The following is a 22,681-nucleotide window of genomic DNA, read 5'->3' as shown; positions in this document are numbered from 1 at the left end:
TGTCCACACTATTAATATTTTATCATTTTTAACAAAGCTTTTTGCTAATTTAGATACGGAGAGTAAACCTGCACTAATTCCACAGTAAGAACAGTGGGTTCTCCATTGATTTTTCAAAGGCATTAATATCACTTGGAACTTGGAAGTTACATTGCCAACAAAATTAAATTGCAGGGCTTCCTCAAAATGAATAAAAACAAAAATACCAAATTATAAATACATCTCCATGAAAACAACCAACATGGCATCAATTATTTCCAATCCCATATAAGAAAGTAATTTCATCATATCAGTTAGTGATATAGGATGGTTGAACATTAGAAATATATAAAATTTTAAATTATAGCGGTACTGTTAAAACAAAACAGGAAATGCCGGTTCAATATTAAACCATTAAGCTCCAGGTGAGCTGGACCCCACCGACTTCCAGAGCTTCAGCCACTCTGTCATGGCATCAGCTGCACGAGCAAACATAGGATCCACCTTTCCTAGCTGCTCCTTCACTGTCTTTGCCATATCGACAACACAGTCATCTGCTGTAACTGCTGATCGCGGTAACCTAACAGACTGAAAGAAAGGTAACACTTCCTCCATCAGCTTCACCCCCTCCCACTCTTTCTTCAAGCTTTCAATGGCATCACCTCTTTCCTTTCTCCATACGTAAGGTATCCCACTTTTTACACCAAGTCCCAGGTGATCACATATAACCTTTACACACATTCCGCACCATATATCTTCCACTGTCTCCCACCTCAACTTTCCTTCCCCTGACAACTTCAAAGCCGGGAACAAAGCTGGCCCCACAACCTCACGATCAAAAGCAATGTTGATTCCACTTACAGGCATTAAAGCTCTTGCTGGAACAGTCATTACAGCATCCACATATCGAGAATTCCTCTGCCCTGGCTTGAGGGCCTGCGTTGGTGCATCATAGTCTGCCAAATTGAGCCACAGTCCACATGATAGCACACATGTAACCCCACTCCTCAGGCTAAATGGGTAACCACGAACAAAATCTGCTCCCTTCCGGTAAGGATCATATAGTGTGTTAAAAAAGAAAGGGGTTGCTGGAGTTTTAAGGTTGGCAATATGCTGTGCCACGACATCTACCAAATCGCCATTGTTGTCCCTAGCCGGGACGCAGTCATCATCAATTGAGATAATATATTTTTTCCGTGATACTAGATAACCAAAATACCTGCATGAGTAACCAGAGAAGCGAACGGAGCTGGAAGAACCCACCACTCGGTCAATGTCAGACTTGGTAAAGACATCCACATTAAATCCTTCTGCAATCTGGAGTTCCCCATCCATATCAGGGTCTTTGACAATAATCAGGTGGAACTGGGAGAATATTGGTTTCCATTCATTCATAAATGGTGTCAGGTCCGAGTTGATTGCTGCAATCACGATGTCAACCTCTCTATCCTTGATATTTATGTTAGACATCTTCAAACAGGCCTTGAGAGAACAATAAACAAAAATAAAATGCTTGGATTTCTTTAGTTAGTTGATCTTTGTCTTCAAAATGTTCTACAGTGTGCTCACACAATTACACCCAATCTCAAAACTTTTCAGAACATCCTGCAAGAGATACTTGGCTGTCAGAAGTGAACTGCACCAAAATCAGTTCAAATGTAATAGAAAAGGCAGCAAAGTGGAATTTTCTCACATATAACTTACTGGTAGGAAGGACAGGGGTGAGGGTCTGCCGGATATTAAGTGCCTGGATTAGTGAAAGGACTTCATCCTTGCCAGTTGCTATGAACAGTTTCAAGACTTTCTCATTTAGCTTTCCAGCTCTCAAAGTTTTCTGTCATGAAAATGAGTGTTACCATAGGATGTTGATTTATACCAAATACATATTCAATCATGGATGAAAGTAAAGGGGCACATAGAAACCTATAGAAAGGAAAAATGATCAAGTTATAGCGGCAAATTTACAATGTTCTAAGACACCATATAGCAGCAAAGAAGCCAGAAGTAAACAAAGACTACAGCATCAAACTATATTTTAGTCTTCTTTCGATTTGTTACAGAATGCTATTTGTCAACTCCAGCTAAATTTTAATACAATGCTCATCAAGCACAAAGATGCATCGTAAGAGCATATCCCTACCCAAAATTTGGGCTCTATAACAAAAAGAAACCAAAAAAAGAAAACCTTGCTGATCTTTCAGAAGAGGGACGGGGATCGGTTTGGGGGCTGGGGGAGGGGGAGGGCATGTCTTTTTCACTGTGCTAAATAACATCCGCCATGAATGATCAAGGGGAACATATCTTTCACAATATATTGCTGGAATTACAAAAATCTTGATCATAGGTCCCATGAGTGACCCACGTGGACCCAGACAATGAACTGATCCAATATAAGCACTGGAAATATTCAAGTTGAAATGATATCAAGATTCAGGAAAACAGATTTCCTGAGAAAATTCTCAACTTTTAAGAAAGGCATTATCCAGATTAATTACCATAAAGACAGATGAAGAGGGATAATGAAATCTTTTCAAGGATCATTCAGGAAACATTTGCAGGATGACAACATATGTTACTTTAGAGAAAATCCATTACACCGGTTGGTCCAGTTTCCACTTCCCAATATCCACCTAATATGAATCAAACCCAAAATCCAAAAAACTAGAGATCTTTTGATAGAATTTGACACATTGTCTGCTTAACAAAAAAAAAAAAAAAAAACCCTCTAATCAAGAGAATCAGCATATCAAGTACCTTTGAATCACATACATCCAACCACCATCGATTAACATGAATATTTTAAGACAAACCCATTTCATATCTCACCAAAGTAAGCCTACCCATTTCCCCAAAAACATAAAGCAACCCATTTCGCATCTCAAACCAAAGTGCACTGTTGAGGTAAAAAAGAATTTACTAAATGAACAAACAAGCATACAAACCCATGTAGCTGAATCAACAGATAGAGAAAGACAGAGAATACCAAGAAGAGATCGAGGAGGATATGGTCAGGGAGAGGAGAGAGGTCGGGTATGCTGGAGAGGTTGAGGAGGGCTGAGTCAATTGTGAGAGATAGCAGAGAAGGCGGAGTTCTCATTCACTCATTCATATAAATATTTATGCGCAAAAAATCACTCTCTAAAAACAAGATACAAGAATTGGTCCAACGTGGTTTGTCCAAGATTGCAGATTGTAGAGAAGATCAAGAGAGCAGATCCTTTTGTTACTTTGTTTTTCGAGATTTATGACTGTTTTCTCCGTCTCAAGGTCAAGGCCTCTCTCTCTCTCTATAGGGCCTCAAGGCCATTGGCCACCTGGTCCGCACGTCACTTGTCACGTATGCGTTCTGAACCGACATTCTTTTTTTAAGCTGAAAATTACACAAAAGTTTACAAACCAGTCCAAACCCAGTGGGCTTCCAAACCTCTAGTTATGGTTGGGTTGGTTTGGGTTTCTTATACTTGTTTTGGGAGTTGCCAAATGCACCCAACCGATTTGTCACTACACCCAACACCTAAAATTCAATTTCACTATCATTGTTTTCATCTTTATAATTTCACTAAAAAATTTAAAAACCAGTCATGGGCCCATGGCCAACCACAGCTGAAATGAAAGCTGCCCCCTTCTTTTCACCCAACAAAAAAAAAAACTGTCCCCTACCCTTCTCTGAGGTCTGAATCACAATATTTAAGTCTTAAGTTTGAAGAAAAAATTGGGTGTTGGCAAATTTCTTTCTTTATTGGAGAAATGAGCAACTGGGAGAGATGGCAATGAGGATTGGGAATTGAGATCATCATCATTGTTATCCACACTCTACAAGTCTACAGTTTTTGGTCAAGTGGTAGAAGTAGGGCCAAACAATATGAAGTGCAACACTTTTCCAGCTCTCAACAGATGGTAGAGATGATGTGAAACTATACAAGCTCTTACCTTGTTGCCTTGTTGGGACTTGGGAGTGGGAGCACAAACTTTAAATTAACACACTAAAAGGGTAGTCTGATATTTGGAGCTTACAAACGCTTTGCAAAAAAAAAAAAAAAAAAAAACTGGGATCTGTCTAGCTTCCCTCATAGAAAATGCTAACTAATACACGCAATGTAACTATACTAATGCTCTTATAGCATGACATGTAATTCAAAGAGACAACATAGAGAATCTACAAGTACAAGCCCTGATCAATTCAGTCTACTTAAGACCAATTATAGACATGAGAAAGCGAAGTTTGTCATTAACTTGTGCAAGATCAGGAGAGTCATTGAATGATGCAGGAGGTTCCACACCCGTGAAGATGTAAAGAGCCTTCAGTTCCTCTATGCATGTTGCATGGGGTGTGCCCTTATATCCTACTATACTTCGCATAGCATCAATCTTTTCCCTTATGTTGTCCTCATTGTATAGTACCTGAAGATGCAGCAAACTCATTTCAGCTATCAGTCACACTAAGTTACAGAACCAATTTGCAAAGATAAATATAAATTTTCCTTTGTATGATGTGCCGTCTTCAAACATTAGACTTTCTGCATAGGTACATACATTTTACAGAAATAAGAGGCTGACTCAAAAATAGGTTTCCCTGACATGCTTCCACAAGGAAGCTATTCTTTAAAACAAAAATCATTAAGGAGAATCAAAGCAGCCTCTGCATCCTAGTCAACTTATTTGTATAGCTTCTCTGTTTCAGCCTTCATTACAATCAATAGAAGTGGATGATGAGAGAGACAATTGGGATGACACTTATTCAACACAATGATCGATCACAGCAGTATTCACCAGTTTTGTCTTCTAAAGGGAGGTCAACAATTCAATATCCAGAAAAAGACATGCAAGTTTCCCTATTCTCAGCCGTCAATTGCATTGGGTTATAGCATGCGGCAAAATAGTGTTGATATAATGTCTTGACATTCTAAACTTGTGATAGAACTCACACTACAACCGTATTAAAATCAAACATTATAATCAGGAGCATTGTAACATCTTCCATGCAACTGCTATATACATTGGCCTCTCATAGTAACTGGTCATGTGACTAACATGTGAGCAGTTGATGTGAAGGAGCCTTTGTATACAAAGGTTGCAAGGAAAATATTCCCTCTTGAGCATATATAATTCATTTGTTTTAGCAATGCAAAAGTAACACAATACATCACTTATCACCAGGGCGCAGAACTTCCACATTTGTTTTCCTTCACTAACTTATGAACCAATTATATATGATATGACTTATCTCAGAAAGACATAAATCAAGCTCTTACCCCATCGGAATGCATAGTGAAGTCCTTTCCAGAAGATATCCCAGATTTTGTAGATTCATGTGCACTGCGTGAAACAGGGAGCTCTTCAAAACCTGTACCCTCACCACCCACATGACCTGAATATTCTCCAAAATATTAGAATAACTGGATCAGGGAACAAATTCATTTTCAATAAAGAAAATACAGTATATGACATTACTGTGATGATTATATTTGAACTTTACCTTCAGAAGCTTCATAAACAGCATGCCAGTGTTGCTGAGTAGATACATTCTTCTCATCAAACAAATTAATCCCGCTTTCATCAGCAATCTCTCTAGCATCTCCATTTGAGACAACCACATTTTCCTTCTCTCTAATCAACTGAAAAGTTACTTCGTTGGTATAATCCTCTGCTTCCCCTCCTTGCATTATTGACTCTTTGTTTATTAGACGCTTTTGATTGTCTTCCATGATCCCGTTCCCAACCACCAAATTAATTCTCGTTTCTGTCACTAAATAGTTATTAACATTCTTGGTTTCCCCTATTGGCTTTTCCGCGTCTACGTTGTTGTCAGCATTCTTGCTTTCCAATACACTTCCAATTTCTTCAGTTGGTTTCACATCCTCAGAAACAGTGTTTGCATCTTTCACATATTTCATTTCATGAGTCTCTTCACTCTCTTTTGGAATTTCCTCTGTCCCAGCTTCTGTGGTACCAGCAGGTTCTTGCAGTCCAACATCAGCATCGACAATTTTATCTTCAACTGGTGTCTCTATCTCTTCAGCATTCCCACCAATTTGTTGATCTCTCTCCTCCTTACCTCCTTCAACTTTCTCTACTTGCTGCTTGTCCATTTCCATTGCATTATCAGCATCCCTAATTTTTTCTAGCAATCCCCTTGTCTTTTTCACCAATTCGTCCTCTTCTTGGCCACTGCTTTCTTCCATTACTACGGTAGTCACATCCTCAGAAATAGTGTTTGCATCTTTCAAATATTTCATTTCATGAGTCTCTTCACTTTCTTTCAGAACTTCCTCAAAACCAGATTCCATGGTACAAGTAGGTTTTCCCAATCCAACATCAGCATCAGCAATGTTATCTTCAGCTGGTCTCTCCATCTCTTCAATATTCCCGCCAATTAGTTTATCTATCTCCTCCTCACCCTCTTCAATTTCTTCTACATACTGCATGTCCACAACCACAGCATTATCAGCATTGGATTCATCCCTAATCTTTTCTAGCAATCCCCTCGTCTCTTTCACCAATTCCTCTTCTGCGAAGTCACTTACTCTTTCTTGACCCCCGCTTTCCTCCATTACTACAGTAGTCACTTCAATTGGTGTCACTCCAATTTCTTCATCACCCTCAATTAAATTCGACACCAATCCGTAAACCTCACTGACTGGACTCTCATCTGGCACCTTGTAATTCTCACTCAATCCTTCAGTTTTCACCCCATGGTTAATGTTCTCCAATATTAACTTTTCCTCCAGCTCAAAACACTCACCAACATCCCCCTCAAATCCATTTCCTTCTACATAATTAATGTCAACCACTTCTTTAATCACTTGATCTTGTGCATTCTTCTCAACACCCTCTTCACCATACTCATCCCCCTCCAAGACTTTTCCTTCCTCATCAATTTCATCATTTTCCTTCACGAAAAATTCAATTGTCATCTCCACCCCTTCTTCTAGTATATCCCCCCTATCCCCTCCTTCCTCCTTTTGGATATCATCAATCTTTCCACCTACCCATGTCCACTGTTCCTCATTTTTCTCTTCTACTTCTTCTTCTTCTTCCTCTTCTTCATTATTTGACATTAATATTGTTTCATGTTCCAACAAATTAAGAGGAGGTGTAGTACTATAAGGAAGCAACTTACTCATGAGCTTCTCAGAACAAGCATAACTTGCCAAGACAACCCCGGAAGGAACCCAACATGCAAACCCAATTGCTGAAATGGCCACAAGAGGTAGAAGAACCAATGCCACAAGAGGTAGAAGAACCAATGCCACAAGAGGTGGAAGAACCAATGGAGCAGAGGAGATGATAACACCAGTCACCAAAATTTTCTTTCCAATTCCCAATCCCTTGTTCAAGATCCACCTCACCTTCCCAGTGTTCTCTTGGGGGGATGGGTCTTCTTGAATCTCCCAGTACTCCCCACTTGGGTCTCCCATCCTATATATAGCAACCAATTAATTCTAAGTTATTTGGAATTTTGGATTTCAAACCCATTCTGATAAACTGCTATGTTGCTTGGAAACCAATTGAAAATCAAAGCTCAACAAAAAAATTTAAAATCTTTCCAACTATTGAAGGACAACGTCTAGCAAGCTTGCAACAAAACATCAACCCAAGTAATGAAAAATAGAATTGAAACCAAATATGGCAGGTAATCACAGGGAAACCACAGCCTTTTGATTAGATGCTCAGAAAAGTAAATGAAATTAAACACAGAATCGGAATTGACAAAAAAAAAACTAATTAAGGGCAACTGAGATAAGTTGAAGTTCAATTCAACGGACATAACTTTAAACCTTTAATTCCTGTTTGTTTTCTAAGAGGTAAATTAAAGAGAATCCTGAAATTAAGCAAACTAAGAAATCTTAAAGTTTACCTGAATTTGGGGCTCTAGTACTGCTAATTAACTTGAGTTGATCTCATGGTAAATCTTGGAGCAGTAATCAATTAATTAATGAGATAATCATAAAGAAACACACTCTCTCTCCATCTCTACATGTGTTTGTAGTGGAAGCTGCAATGCATGCCTCTAGGGTTTTATATAATTACCACAAACCTCTGAAACTGATCGATGACACGCGTTGGAAGGAAGGCATTGACAGTTGCTTGCTAATAAGGGGTAATGTTATATCTGCTAGTGGCTAGTACTAGCTACTGCATGCAGATGGCTATATCAACGTGGCTGCACATAACAACAACACCTGTACCTGGGCCTCTGACTATGGATATATCAAAGTATGTCATATATGACCTGAGTTCGAGTCCTCCCGACACTCGGAGACAGGCAGGGAAGCAAAATTTTTTATGAATTTCTTAAATTCGGCGTGAATTGTTTGTCTGTAACCGGTCCAAAGAATTAGTCTAGTATGTAAAAATTAGACTAGAACACCCTCGAATACCAAAAAAAAAAAAAAAATAGGTCATATATAGATATATCAAAGTGTGATATATTTGAGAACTACATCACCAACAAACATTGATAGTGAGACTCATTCATTGTAAATTAACACATTAATTATAGAATAAATAAGTGCAAATATTATATTTGAAATATATGAAATTATTATTTCCATTATGTTGAAAAGCTGGCTAGCTTTCTAGGAGAAAGTCTACGTACTGTCTCCCCTCCATTGATTGGCTTGAATTTTTTAGAGTTTCTAATTAGGTGCTAATGCCCATGAAGCCCACAAAATGAAAATGACGAAGGACTTAATACATTATACATTAACACAAATTGCTCAACTTAATTACTCTAATTAAGCATGAATGTTATTATTTTCTTTTAATTGGTAAGGCATGAATGTATATTGTGCAGTATTTAGTCCATAATTGAGCAATTAACGTAATAAAAGAAGATTTACAAAATATATAAACAATATCAAACGTATGTGGTATAAGGTTAATTATTTATTTTTAAAGAGCAATCAATTCGATTTGGAAAAATCCATTAACCAGAATGGGTAGAGGGAGGTCAGTTTTCAAACTTATGAATCATTAGTAATTGAAATTAAGGGGGTGTCCCAACTGAGATTTTAATAAATTTTAAAGAAGTTTGCAGATTTCATAGATTTTATGAATTCTTATTAATTTCTATAGAATTCATCAAAATTCAACAGAAATTCAGAATTTTATGGATTCCATAAAAATCTAGGTGTATTCAATTAAGAATTTTAAAAATTGCATTGAAATATAGATGTATTTAATTTTTCATAGATTTTAAAGCATTTCATTAAGTGGTAAATTTTGATGGATTTCAAACATAAAACAAAAGTTATGAGAATTTCAATCTTTCCCCATTAGAATTTTATGAATTCTATAAAATTCCTAAGAAGCCATTAAATCTGCAGGAGTCTATAACTCCTTTAAAATCTATTAAAACCTTAATTGAATACACCTCCTAAAATTCTTGTAAACTTTTTTATTTGAACAAAATCCATCCAAATTCACCACTTAATGAAATCTACGAATTTTGTAGAACACTTGATATCTACACCTATATTTCTATGAAATTCACTAAAATCCTAATTGAGAACACCTATATTTTATTAGACTTTTAAAATCCGAGTTAACCAAATTTAAAATTAGTCTTGACCAAAAAAAAATTGGGAATTTATTTTCAATAACACTCCTATATAGTTGGAATATTATAACAAAGATGCATGTTATATATTACCTAGCTCATCCAATGATGTAATGAATTTAATTATATAATATAATATATATATACCATCTATATTAATTACCTCATCTAATGAATAATATTTTGCACACAGGCATGTATATACATATGATAGTCCATGGATTTGTAAAACTGCATGTACAGAAATTAATGGCAACAAATTAAATAGTAGCATTCTTTTGCTATAAAAACATAATAATTACTCTCTTGATTCATCGATCAGTGCTAGAAAAAACAAATGAAGGGATTAAATTTGAAAGCAATATGGGCATTGCAGTTTTACTGTTTTACTGTTTTGCTCTTGCTTGGCTTAGCCTTTGGTGACGGTATTACAGAGTGGTGGTGGCCTCAACCTTTTACAAAGAACTATGTGCGCATTGTGAACAACCTGAATGGCAAAACACTGGATTTCCAGTGTAAATCTGGAGATGATGATCTTGGTCGTCGTAGCCTTGCCCCGAATGAGGAGTACGAATTCGGATTTCGGGTAAACTTTTCGGGTAGCACACTTTACTTCTGCAATTTCTGGTATTCGGACTACCATGCTGTTTTTGACGCATTTAAAACAGATGATGATTTTGTTCACGATTGTGGGGGAGCACATTGCATATGGAAAGCCAAAGAGGATGGGATTTACTTGTTTCAGATCAAGTTTCAAAAAGATGACAAACGGCATGATTGGGAAAAGATTAAGAGCTAGTCTTTAGACCTCTATGCTTAATGTGCTCGGATCAAAACAATTGTATCGTTGATCAGCAGGAAAAATAATAATAATATTAATAAACTTGTTTATTTTATGCTTTATCCGTCTTTTGTATGATGAAAATCTCTTGCATTTTCGAGTGTTATGACTTAGTTACAGTCTTACAGAAGAGATATATCTATTTTTTCATATTTTTTTAAGGATCAAGTGGGTTGGAGAACATCAAACTCTAACAATAAACGAAAAAACAACTCAAATTCAATTTTGTTATTATTCAATTTTTTATTTATTTATTGTATGAGTGTTTTTTATGTTATTATTCATTTTTCGGTATGAGGAGCTTTCTCCCGTATCTGGGGCGTTTTCTCGTGTGCACACATCCAAAGCGTTTTCACTTATAAGAGGTGTTTTTCCGTATAAGGTGTACTTTCATGTATACTTGTATAAAAGTGTTTTTTTGTATAAAGGGCCGTTTTCCAATATAAAAGATGTTTTTTCGTATTTTAGGTTTTTCTAGTATAAGGGGAGTTCTCTCATATTTGGAGTGTTATTATGTATAAGGGACATTTTCTCGTGCACATGCATCATGGACGGTTTCTCGTGGACCCATCTTTGTCATTTTCCTATGTGCATGTATCGTGGCGTTTTCCCACATAAGGGGCATTTTCTCGTGTGCGTGCATCATGTGGGTTTTCCCGTATCGGGGCATTTTGTTAGGGATCATTAGTGATTTAACACTAAAATTTATGTCCCAAATGTCACGAATGGTCCTTATGTTTTGCCTCATATTTCAATCTTACTCTCATGTTTTCAATTGTTTCAATCGTACTAATGTGGTTTAAAACATTTTTGTTTTTCTAAAAAATCAGATTTTGCTATATACCCATTAAGTAAAGTGTGCATGTAGGTCACTTGAGTAGAAATGTGTGAACAAAACTGATGGATTTGAATTTTTGAAAGGACGAGTCACTTTTTTATATTAAGATTAATGTTTTAAATCTAATGAACCACATGAATCTTATGAACATATGGAAACATTATTTCGATATACGTATACTCAGTTTAATTTTGTAAAAAGTAACTCAAAACAACATTTCACATACGATTTATTTGACAACCATTTAACAAAATCTTAATCTTTTAATAAGATTGAAATCATATTAAACTACGTAGATATGATTAAAAAAAATTAAAACCACTAGAGCAACTGAGCAAGATTAAAATCACGACAGTCATTTGTGACATTTAGCAAAATTTATAATTACAGAGATTCTAAATATTAAAATTCTGTAAGTTGGAGAAAATATTAAACACAAAGGAGACAGCCTCACCAAAAACCCTAAAACCACAACCGCACGCACACACTCTTTCTGCGTCTCAGTCCACTGCGCCCTCTCAATCTCTGGCGGTATCTGCAATTGCAAGCTGAGCGTCTCTCTATAGAGAAAGAGGATAGAAATGGCGGACGTGATGATTATGAACGAGATAGAGGCCACGGCGGCTCGCCTCGGCATCGATCTCTCGCAGCTCGACCTCGACTCCATCCATCTCCCTCCTGGCGAGGATTTTGGCATTCTAAGGTAACCCTAACCCTAACCTTAACCTTATCCGTATCCATACCGCCAACACAGCCAAAAAATTGTAATAGCAACATTTTCTATGCCCTTCTGTAGCTTGCTTTAAATATTTTTTTGATTAATTAGTTGATTATTCCGTAGTGACGATGGAGATATATACCAAGAGGAAAATTCGGAGATGGAATCTGGGTTTGCCAACATAATTGTTGTCGATAACCTCCCGGTCGTTCCTAAAGAAAAGTTTGAGAAGCTTGAGAATGTCATTCGTAAAATTTACGGTCAGATTGGTGTGATCAAGGACGATGGCTTTTGGATGCCTCTTGATCCTGAAACCCAGAAAACCTTGGGCTACTGCTTCATTGAGTATAATACTCCTCAGGTATCTTTCTGTCTTGGAAATGACAATTTTGTGTTATTTTTTGCTCTGACTGATATATAAGTAAAACCATCACTTGGGTGCCAAATTATAAACTTGCATTATTGTAATTGTAGGAAGCTGAGCTTGCCAAAGAGAAGACGCACGGATACAAATTGGACAGATCACATATTTTTGCAGTCAGCATGTTTGATGACTTTGATCGATTCATGAAAGTTCCGGATGAATGGGCCCCTCCTGAAAGTAATCCTTATACCCCAGGGGTAATTATACTCTAAATCACTTATCATATATGCTTCTGCTACTGTCCTGTTTCCAGACGCTGTATGGTTATATCACATCTCAGAAGCTACTTAATGTGCCTCTGTGTGCTAATTTGGTTTGGCATTTTATTTTGTATTATTTAGGAGTCCAGGTTCTTTACGTGTCTCTATAGTTAATCTAACACTGACTTAGTTGATGTCCCTTAGCTTAATTGACATATCTTAGTTTCTCATGTCATCTGCATTATTTATTTTTAAATACATGAAAGCCTTTTCTGCTGGGTTCTTTTGTTGGGTATTAATCGGTACAAGGAAAGATTCTAAAGAATTTTTTTTTGTTGTTGTTGCTGGACTTGAATGAAATGTCAAATATATCCACTGTCATACCTCCTCTCTCCTCTTAACTATTTGGGAAAAAAGAAGCAAAAATTTATAATTTTTGCACATTTCACTTTTATAAATCCTCACACTTATCCCATAATTCTTACATTCACACTCCTCTAATGATCAAGAATTGTGATTTTTATATTTTGCACACCCATTAAATATGCATAGGCTCAAGTATTTATTTTGCTATATACTTGGACATCATTACAGGAGAATCTTCAACATTGGCTTACTGATGAAAAGGCCCGAGATCAGTTTGTGATTCGTGCTGGTAATGATACTGAAGTTCTCTGGAATGATGCACGACACTTGAAGCCTGAGCCTGTTTACAAGCGTGTTGTGAGTGGATGCCGAGTCTTAATGACCCTTTAGTCTCTTTTTTCCTGTAAATCAGTCACCTTTTTTTCTTAGTTTGATGGTGAATGGTCATATTTGTTTTTGTTACAGTACTGGACTGAAAGCTTTGTGCAATGGTCCCCTCTGGGGACTTATTTGGCGACTGTTCACAGACAGGGTGCTGCTGTTTGGGGTGGCGCCTCTACTTTTAATCGTCTGATGCGTTATGCTCATCCACAGGTTTGTTTTGGTTTCAAAGTTTTTTAGTATTCTTACTTTTTTTCTTTATTAGCCCTTAGCTCTTTTTGTCAACTGCAGGTTAGACTGATTGACTTTTCACCTGGTGAGAAATATTTAGTGACCTACAGCAGCCATGAACCAAGCAATCCTCGTGATGCAAATGTGAGTTATTTGGACAGTGTGGTTTAATGTTTTTTTGTGTTTCTGAAATTTCTGACGTGGAATTATTTTATAGCGGGTTGTGATAAACATTTTTGATGTGAGAACCGGAAAAGTTATGAGAGATTTCAAGGGAACTCCTGATGATTTTGCAATTGGAGGAACTGGAGGGGTATCCGGGGTCTCTTGGCCTGTTTTCAAGTAATGTTTCTATGCCACTAATATACAGTGTGATTTTGAGTGTTCTTGTTTCGTTCAGTATATTAATGTATTACTCTTTAATTTTTGCAGATGGAGTGGCGGAAAAGATGACAAGTATTTTGCCAGGATGGGGAAAAATGTTATATCTGTTTATGAAACAGAAACCTTTTCACTTGTTGACAAAAAGTCTATGAAGGTAGAGAATGTTATGGACTTCAGTTGGTCACCAACTGATGCAATTCTTGCTCTCTTTGTTCCGGAATTGGGTGGTGGCAACCAACCTGCTAGGGTGAGTAGTTATGATTCATTTGACTGGCTGTTTTCTTGGATTTGATTTTTTTTTTGTTGTCTTTTTTACTCTTTTCCTATTGTAGTTTAGGTTAATGGAACTAATGCTTCACATTGATACGAATAGGTGAGTCTTGTTCAAATCCCTAGTAAAGAGGAGTTGAGACAGAAGAATCTTTTCAGTGTTAGTGATTGCAAGATGTACTGGCAAAGCTCTGGGGAGTATCTTGCTGTTAAAGTTGACCGTTATACAAAAACAAAGAAAAGCACATACACAGGCTTTGAGCTTTTCAGAATCAAAGAGCGAGACATCCCTATTGAAGTTTTGGAGCTTGAGAATAAAAATGACAAGATCATTGCATTTGCTTGGGAGCCCAAGGGTCATAGGTTTGCAGTTATTCATGGTGACAACCCAAGGCCTGACATAAGTTTCTACTCAATGCGGAGTTCTCACAATACAGGCCGTGTTTCAAAGCTCACTACTCTTAAAGGAAAGCAAGCAAATGCTCTTTTCTGGTCACCTTCAGGGCGGTTCATAATACTTGCAGGATTGAAAGGTTTTAATGGGCAGTTGGAATTTTACAATGTGGATGAGCTTGAGACCATGGCTACAGCTGAGCATTTTATGGCGACAGATATTGAATGGGATCCTACTGGAAGGTAATGAAAATAATTCTTCTGTGACTTTAACGTTCGATTATTCAAATCTAGAGATGGCTTTGTTTTGAGTTTTGCACTTAAGTGCTCTTATATCTTTGTTTTGACATGTTACATTTTTGCATCTTTAGATATGTTGCTACTGCAGTGACTTCAGTTCATGAGATGGAGAATGGTTTCAACATATGGTCCTTCAATGGCAAGCTCCTTTATCGGATCCTAAAGGATCATTTCTTTCAGGTAATGCCATTTTGAGAGAGTTTTTTTTTTGGGGGGGGAGGTACATGAATCTTATCTGCATACCTGCTATTTATGACATTATATGCGTGCTGTTGAAAAAACTTTTATCATGTCCACTTAGATCAAGATTCTTACAACAAGAAATCAAAATGAAGAAAGAATTTGGGAATAAATAAATGCAATATCTGCTAGGGATATTTTCTTTCTTTCAGTTAATGTTGTTTTGGAATTTTAATTGTTTTACAGATAGTGGTTCATTTTCAATAAGTTGGTAAATAATTTGAAGTACCACATGCAATATAATTCATTTCATTCTGTGGTGACTTTTATTAAAGCTTTTGTTTCTAGTTGATATTAGTAGGCATTTGTTTTGCTTTGGTGTGTAGTCTTCACTGATGTAGGGCGGTGGACTTCTTGTCCAGTGGCTGTACTTTATTGTGTTTTTAATAAAATATTGTTTCTTATACAGAGAAGGCATTTGTTTTGGCTATTTGAATTCCTTTCTTCCATCAAGTACATGTTCTAATTGCGTAGACGTAGACATAAAGAAAAGAAAAGAAAAGAAAAGAAAAAGAAGCCAATGTTCTAATCATGTGTGGGATACTTGTTTTGTTGTTGTTTGTGATAGTTCTTATGGCGTCCAAGGCCACCATCGTTCCTGAGTCCCGAGAAAGAAGAGGAGATTGCAAAGAATTTGAAAAAGTACAGCAAGAAGTATGAGGCAGAGGATCAGGATGTGTCAATGTTTTTGAGTGAGCAGGATCGTGAGAAGAGGAGGATGTTGAAGGAAGAATGGGAGAAATGGATTGCTGAGTGGAAGCGGTTGCACGAGGAAGACAAATTGGAAAGGCAGAAACTTAGAGATGGAGAAGCAAGTGATGAAGAAGAGGAGTATGAAGCTAAAGAAGTTGAGGTTGAAGAGTTGCTGGATGTTTTAGAGGAGGTCGTTTCCTTTGAAGATTGATTATTATTTTATGTCAACTTTGGAGCTTATGAAATTAGATCCTCTATTTTTACCAATGTATAACTACATCTAGATTTTGTTATAAACTTTTGGACCGACTTTTTTGTTTCTTTATTTGTCGACAACGTATTTTTGTTGGGATTCAATTTTGATGGTCTTTGTTTATGTTCTAATTAATATTATTGACCCAAGAAATTTATTGGTTTCAGACTTTCAGTGACGTATGTATGTTTTTATGTACTTTTTTGCCCTTCTATTTTCCTGGAATTATGTTTTTTTTTTTTTATACTTTTGCACGAAAATTCGGATCATATGAATAAAAATAAAAAAGCAGTTGTGGTGCTGAGAAAAATTTCTTATTTAAATTGGGTTTTATCATAAATACCTTCGCATTGAAAAATGTCATCTAGGGTGCCAAGTATGTGGACATGCGGCTGTCCGTGGGCCACCTGGTTGGGTGGACACGTGGCTGCCGACAGACCCGTGCGTTGTCGGTTGCACACATGGCAGCCCGTGTAGCATTTGGGTGTAGACACGTGGCGGCCTTCAGGTCTGTTGGATGGACACGTGGCTACCCAATTTGTTTTTCCTTTATTTTCTTTTGGGTCAAAAAATGGAGAGAACCCAAGTTAACGGCCCAAGTCGACAGAGGCCCACCAAGTGTTTCCCCATCGCTCTGGGAAAGACACTTTTACCCGCCACTCAACAGAAAGCTTCTTATGCTCTTCCGAGTCTTTCCCCCGTCAGACCCAAAAACTCAGTCTTTTTCTATTTCATTTGAATTGGAGAAAGTAATTTGATTGATCAGAGAGCATGAAGATTGTTCGCAAGGACTTTGTTCCCAATGGTCCCGGCAGCGTTAAGGTACTGTTACTATTGTTTTTGTGATTTTTTGTGGATTTCCGATTTTCAGTACTTGGGTGTAAGAATTTTACGTAGGAAGAAGTAGGGTTAATCTGGAATTCTGAGTTGAATTTTGGGTAACTGTGGAATTTATGGGTGTGGCAGATGATACCGGTCGATGCCGATGATTTATGGTATGCTTATAATTTGATTGCTCCTGGAGACACAGTTATGGCCGTCACTGTAAGGTAAATACTTTTTATTTTATTTATGAATTATATTGAATTTTAATATTTATTTACTCGTTATATCACCAGCTGAATTCTTTAATTTTAATTGGAACATTGCAACTTTAATTTTGTGTACATTTGGATTTGTTTGTTTCTGCGGGAAGCATTCAGTTGAATTATGCTAGAAAACGGTTCCAATAGAAATTTTCATGATGACCATATACATTCTGTAATAGGAAAGTTTTAAGAGAAATGGCTACTGGTGGAAGAGATACAGAGCGTGTGAAGCTCAAGTTAGAAATAGAAGTCAAGGAGGTATGCAGAAAAATTAACTCAATTTCATTAAGAGTTGGTTTTTTATGTGTGTGTAACAGGGAATTTTCTCAAGATGATTTTGGTTTGATATTATGTTCTTATTTCTGATATTACTTTTAGGTTGCTGATTATGACAAGGTAGGAGGTGTCTTGCGTATACGTGGAAAGAATATCCTAGAGAATGAATATGTAAAGGTAATTGTGGCATTAAATTGAATTTCAAACTAATGGATTGGCAATTTTAAGTGCTGCTTTAAGTTTCTCATCTTCTTATTGCAGATAGGAGCATTTCATACGTTGGAACTTGAGCTGCAACGACCTTTTGTGTTAAGAAAGGCATGCCTTTTCTTTTTGTTAATTCCTTCAAATTAAAAACAAGTCGTATTTTTCTTTTCTTTTTTGCTGTTGAGATTCTGTGAATACTATGTGGTATAAAACCGCATGCTTCAAAAGATTAATTGCTTGCTTTTACTGACTTTTGGCGTGCTATATGTCATATTTTTTAGGATGTTTGGGACACATTGGCCTTACATGAACTCAATCAAGCCTCTGGTATGCCTTTCCCCTCCTTTTCTCTCTTTATAATAACTTTTTGATATTCTTCAATTAATGGTGCTCCTCTTTGAGATAAGATCACTATGTGTTATAATAGGGTGATATTGACAAAAGCCTAGATATGTTTAGTCTTTGAAATTATTTCTCATACCTGATCTTCATAAATGACTGGCTTATGCTAGATTATTAGACCTACCTAGGCTGAGTCAATCCATTGTGACATAGATATCCAATTCTCAAAGCCTTTGAAATTTACGTATATATCAATGGAATAGCCAATGATATTGGGTGTAGCGGCGGCTGGCACATCCTCCCCCCTAAGAATAGGGTGGAGGCTGAAGTTTAGGGTCCAACCGTTACGTAGCCGACAAAATAGAATAAGTGTTGTATAACATGGAAGGATAAATAAGACAAACTAACTTGATTCTTAGGATTCCAAGTTGCATGGAAGTGCCATCTAGGGTACCAAGTATGAAGGCTGAAGAATTCAATGTCAACCATTTATGTGATGGTCTTCTCTCTACATTTTTCAGATCCTTCTGCAAGTGCTGATCTAGCTGTGGTTTTAATGCAAGAAGGATTGGCACATATTCTCCTTGTTGGTAAAAGGTTTGTCTGGCTTCATTTAGGGCATGATTCCTTTTTGAACCTTGTCGTATGCTATCATTTGATGGTTTCCATGGACAAGTTTCAAGCCTATATGCAAACTATTTTAATTAGTGGGCACATTTCTCACTCTTATTACTATTTCCCGCTCTTTTTTTAGTAGTTATATCTTGATTATATCCCTTGAAGTGTTTGCTAGAATACTGCATGGCATCTTTATTGACTGACTAGTTAAAACCTTCTGACCAAGTTACACCTGGGCTTCCTTTTGGAAATGTGGAGTTTGAAAATCTCAGTCATAAGTTAAAAAAAGGAAAATAAAAATAATAATACCCCAGTTTATAAAAAGCTCAACATCTAGATTATGATTATATACACTGTTAATGGAATTTACTATATCCTATAATACATACCATGCACCTTCAATAATGACCTTATGAGACTGATGTTCTTACAATTAATCATATCAGTATGACCATCACTCGTTCACGAATAGAAACTTCAATTCCTCGCAAGCATGGACCTGCCATTGCAGGCTATGAGTCGGTACATTTCTATTTCCTTTCACAATTTTTTTTTTTCCTGAATTCAAGTTAATCTGGCAGGCCATAAGAGTAGTTGTTCTAAGAATTTCTGCAATTATTGTGTCACTAATATCTTTCTGTCTTTTGTAGGCTTTGAATAAGTTCTTTGAGAATGTGTTACAGGTAATTTCAATTTGAGTTATATTACTGAAGCTCCTCACAGTTCCAAACATAGTTTATATCTAACATGTGCCTATATGTTATAGGCTTTCTTGAAGTATGTTGATTTCAGTGTTGTTCGCTGTGCTGTGATTGCAAGTCCAGGTTTCACAAAGGTTTGATATGAGTCTGTATGAGGTTTTTTTAAAAGGTCCTTCTTACTGTGACATTATGAATGCCCATCAAACCCTTATTTTACCAGTGGACTATTTACTAGCGCTGCAAATAAAACTTTCTTCTTTAGATTGGCTACTTGTGGAATCAGATTTCAAATGGTTTTGAGTACAGTCGTATGAAGAAAAAAGGTACAGAATCTTATGCTATATTAATGTTATATATCTTATGTGCTCCAGGATCAATTTCATCGTCACTTATTGTTGGAGGCAGAAAGAAGACAGCTGAGACCCATTATTGAGAACAAGTCGCGGATAATTCTTGTGCATACAAGCTCGGGTTACAAGTATGGTCATGCGTTATTTACATTTCTTAAAACAGTAACTGGTATCTAATATAGTACCAATCTCTAGATAACATATGGTCATGTGCTTTCATAATTCTGTGTAAACTGAAATAAAAAATGCTGCATCCAAACTTTGATGTTGGTGACTAGCTATTCTTTTCACTATATGTTCTTTACAAAGCATGACCTAATGGCTTAACTCAAAATTACCAATCTCTTTGTGTTGTAAAATGTTCTGGGTTTTATCATTGTTCTTGTATCGCTTTTATTTTCCACTGGATCACATTGTTGGAGTGGTCTCTATGGCAAATTTCCAGAGCATTCAGGTCTGCATGTCATGTCAGTCATATTACATCTTCAATGAGTACTTGTGACTACTGACCAATGTGTTTCATCTTTGAAATTTTCATTCCTATTGGCAAGAATTTTTTTAATGAGTGAATAAACATTGATCCTTAGTGATGAGCTGATACACAGGAATTGTTGCTGACCTAAAGAACAGTTTACCATTGCAGTTGATGATCTCTTGTGTTTAATCTTATTTACATACATGCATTTTATGTTCTTGCAACCACAGGCATAGTATGAGAGAGGTTCTGGATGCTCCAAATGTCATGAATATGATAAAAGATACTAAAGCAGCACAAGAGGTACAATATGCAACTTGGTTAACATTTGCAACTTATTTCCTTTAAATTGCTAAAATGAAAACAGTAAAGAAATAAACTTGTTTTTTTTTTTTTTTCAAAAATATTTCTAGTGGCACATCCTACATGTCATACATCAAATAATACCAAAAAGAATAGAACTTAAGCATCTTATCTTGTGCTTGTTCTGCGTATTGATCATGCTGTGAACAATGTTGGTTTTACCCCAACTGTAACATTATTTATTGGGCTCTCTTCTTCAGGTCCGAGCTCTGCAAGATTTTTTCAGCATGCTCTCAAATGTCAGGTTCTAAATCCGAAATGTATAATTTGTTGCTTTATTTAAGGTTACGATCCTACGGAACATTCATTGGAGGCTTAATCTTGATAAGCATGTCTACAAATTAATGATTACATGTAGACCAGGCAGCTTAAGTTTTACCTCTTAATGAGGACTGATTGATTCCATGGTATCTTGAGACTGGCAGACATCACTCCATACAAGGTCTTTGCAAAGCAATTTTTGATGTAGGTAGAGATGCGGAAATGCTAAGAACATGGTTATAATTAAGAAGACTAAGATTAGGACGGAGAGTAACAGCTTTAGGTCAGACTATGGAGGATAAAGAACCTAGTGTGGTTTTTCCATTTTGTTTAGGAATCTTATCCTACTTGAATCTTGGTAAAGGTCTATATTTATTGATGCATCTCTTTTGGTTTGATGAAAAAACCTTCTTAAGAAGCTATGAAGGTCAATTGGAGAGCTGTCTGGGGCAACTTGAACCACAAATGTGATGCTTATTATATTATCTATCTTTTTGATATATTGTACATTGTAATTGAACCACTGTTGTTATCGGCAGGATTCAGCTCGTGCATGCTATGGACCAAAGCATGTCGAGGTTGCTCATGAACGAATGGCTATCCAAACCCTTCTGATAACAGATGACCTCTTCAGGTTAGTTTTGAATCTTCTGTACGGGCTAATTGAGAAGCAGTGCCATATGATTTACTATTTGGTAATAAGTCCATCAGAAGACTCAGAACCAGATTGTATCTGAGATTGAACAAAGCCGTTTAGGAGCTGAGTTAGCACTCATCAGACTGAATATATTAAAAATTTCTATTAAAAAAAATGTGTTTAAGGACTTATGGTTCATTTATTTGGTTGTTTTCATGTAACTTGTAATGATAACTTCAATTATAGGTTTAGGACTTAGGACACCCTTCAATATTGTGAAATATGAGCACGTGAGAATAGAAAAGTGCTTCAGAAACATGTTCATTGATACTTGCAGTTCTAATTGATTAGTTACTCATGCAGTGATCACAGTTAAAGCTTTGGGATTATGTTCACACACATACATATACGTGTTGGTGTAGTTGCCATTCATGAGCTAACTTGAGATGGCCTGTCCCTCTTTGCTTACTTTACCATACTGATTATTTTCTGATCATGCATCAGTGGTCCAGAAAGCTGTTATTATTACCTGAAAAATACATGTAAGTTTAAAGGGCTGTAACAATGAGAATTTCTTGGTGGACAGGAATGCTGATGTAGTAGAGAGGCAAAGATATGTCAATTTGGTGAACTCAGTGAAGGCTTCAGGGGGCACTGTTCATATATTTTCTTCTTTGCACGTTTCAGGAGAACGTGAGTAATTGCATCGTTCATTTGAATGCTGCTGCTAGAAGTATCTGACACTTCTTTTAACTATTTTTCTGAACTCAACCAACTTGCTAATGATCTTATCAATGAACAGAACTGGCACAAATAACTGGAATTGCTGCAATCCTTCGTTTCCCTCTACCAGACCTGGAAGATATAGAGATGTAACGGAAGACATCGTCTGTTGGAAAGCATCAGTCGTATCTTGTCTTGTGTTGTAGATTATAGTTGGCCTGCAATTTTTTAGTTATGTACTATTTTGGCCAATGCTTTGTACACGTACACAAATAGCAGTTTGTAACATTTAGGGAAGTTGCAAAGATGCTTCAACTTCTTTGCAAATACTCTTTATATCGCATTTAATAAAATATATATTTACTTAATTTGATTGGTCCCTTTTTTTGGTTCATCTTTAGCTATTGCCAAAAAGAGAAATTTTGTTCCTTGTATAAATCTTTGTTTTCCAATTTTATTCAAGTTCGAAGTATAAGTACTATTTCTACTAGAAAAAAGGTGTTCTTGGAGACTTAGCAAAATTACCACCCTACTTAGATTTTTTTAGCCATTGGCAGCCTACTTCTT

The 22,681-nt window shown here is 36.5% G+C and overlaps 6 protein-coding genes across 7 annotated transcripts; 3 read left to right on the top strand and 3 right to left on the bottom strand.

Moving 5' to 3' along the window:
* Positions 1 to 229: 229 nt before the first annotated feature.
* Positions 230 to 1,449, bottom strand: RGP5 (Alpha-1,4-glucan-protein synthase family protein). The gene has a single exon (XM_086247249.1). The coding sequence runs from the start codon at positions 1,447 to 1,449 to the stop codon at positions 394 to 396; it is 1,056 nt and encodes a 351-aa protein (XP_086103375.1). The 3' UTR covers positions 230 to 393.
* LOC147280661 (UDP-arabinopyranose mutase) lies at positions 1,443 to 3,274 on the bottom strand. Of its 2 annotated transcripts, none has more exons than XM_086247251.1 (3): positions 2,963 to 3,262; positions 1,684 to 1,813; positions 1,443 to 1,584 (listed from the first exon to the last, which is right to left on the bottom strand). In XM_086247251.1, exons 1-3 carry the CDS (start codon positions 3,074 to 3,076, stop codon positions 1,565 to 1,567), a joined length of 264 nt encoding a protein of 87 aa, XP_086103377.1. In that variant the 5' UTR covers positions 3,077 to 3,262; the 3' UTR covers positions 1,443 to 1,564. The 2 variants fall into 2 exon arrangements, with proteins under 2 accessions (XP_086103377.1, XP_086103376.1); XM_086247250.1 differs by having other exon boundaries at positions 1,445 to 1,584; positions 1,673 to 1,813; positions 2,963 to 3,274.
* A 654-nt stretch (positions 3,275 to 3,928) lies between these two features.
* Positions 3,929 to 8,071, bottom strand: LOC147280660 (uncharacterized). The gene is made up of 4 exons (XM_086249333.1): positions 7,838 to 8,071; positions 5,456 to 7,398; positions 5,232 to 5,347; positions 3,929 to 4,380 (listed from the first exon to the last, which is right to left on the bottom strand). The coding sequence occupies exons 2-4, from the start codon at positions 7,395 to 7,397 to the stop codon at positions 4,165 to 4,167; spliced, it is 2,274 nt and encodes a 757-aa protein (XP_086105459.1). The 5' UTR covers position 7,398; positions 7,838 to 8,071; the 3' UTR covers positions 3,929 to 4,164.
* A 1,807-nt stretch (positions 8,072 to 9,878) lies between these two features.
* LOC147280659 (S-protein homolog 3-like) lies at positions 9,879 to 10,340 on the top strand. The gene has a single exon (XM_086246356.1). The coding sequence runs from the start codon at positions 9,879 to 9,881 to the stop codon at positions 10,338 to 10,340; it is 462 nt and encodes a 153-aa protein (XP_086102482.1).
* Positions 10,341 to 11,650: 1,310 nt separating this feature from the next.
* LOC147280658 (eukaryotic translation initiation factor 3 subunit B-like) lies at positions 11,651 to 16,251 on the top strand. The gene is made up of 11 exons (XM_086248976.1): positions 11,651 to 11,923; positions 12,062 to 12,299; positions 12,413 to 12,559; positions 13,157 to 13,285; positions 13,394 to 13,522; positions 13,601 to 13,684; positions 13,758 to 13,882; positions 13,973 to 14,171; positions 14,298 to 14,830; positions 14,959 to 15,067; positions 15,696 to 16,251. Exons 1-11 carry the CDS (start codon positions 11,802 to 11,804, stop codon positions 16,029 to 16,031), a joined length of 2,151 nt encoding a protein of 716 aa, XP_086105102.1. The 5' UTR covers positions 11,651 to 11,801; the 3' UTR covers positions 16,032 to 16,251.
* Positions 16,252 to 16,734: 483 nt separating this feature from the next.
* On the top strand, positions 16,735 to 22,482 carry PEL1 (Eukaryotic release factor 1 (eRF1) family protein). Its single transcript, XM_086246559.1, has 16 exons — positions 16,735 to 16,895; positions 17,040 to 17,122; positions 17,341 to 17,419; positions 17,540 to 17,614; positions 17,699 to 17,755; positions 17,926 to 17,971; positions 18,508 to 18,583; positions 19,051 to 19,126; positions 19,255 to 19,287; positions 19,371 to 19,439; positions 19,677 to 19,783; positions 20,361 to 20,433; positions 20,694 to 20,732; positions 21,294 to 21,388; positions 21,978 to 22,084; positions 22,194 to 22,482. Exons 1-16 carry the CDS (start codon positions 16,845 to 16,847, stop codon positions 22,265 to 22,267), a joined length of 1,140 nt encoding a protein of 379 aa, XP_086102685.1. The 5' UTR covers positions 16,735 to 16,844; the 3' UTR covers positions 22,268 to 22,482.
* Positions 22,483 to 22,681: the final 199 nt, after the last annotated feature.

The sequence above is a fragment of the Dryas octopetala genome, chromosome 6, assembly GCF_963921425.1.
Source record: "Dryas octopetala chromosome 6, drDryOcto1.1, whole genome shotgun sequence".
NCBI classification, from domain to species: domain Eukaryota; kingdom Viridiplantae; phylum Streptophyta; class Magnoliopsida; order Rosales; family Rosaceae; genus Dryas; species Dryas octopetala.
This window is presented reverse-complemented; position numbering and strand designations above follow the sequence as displayed.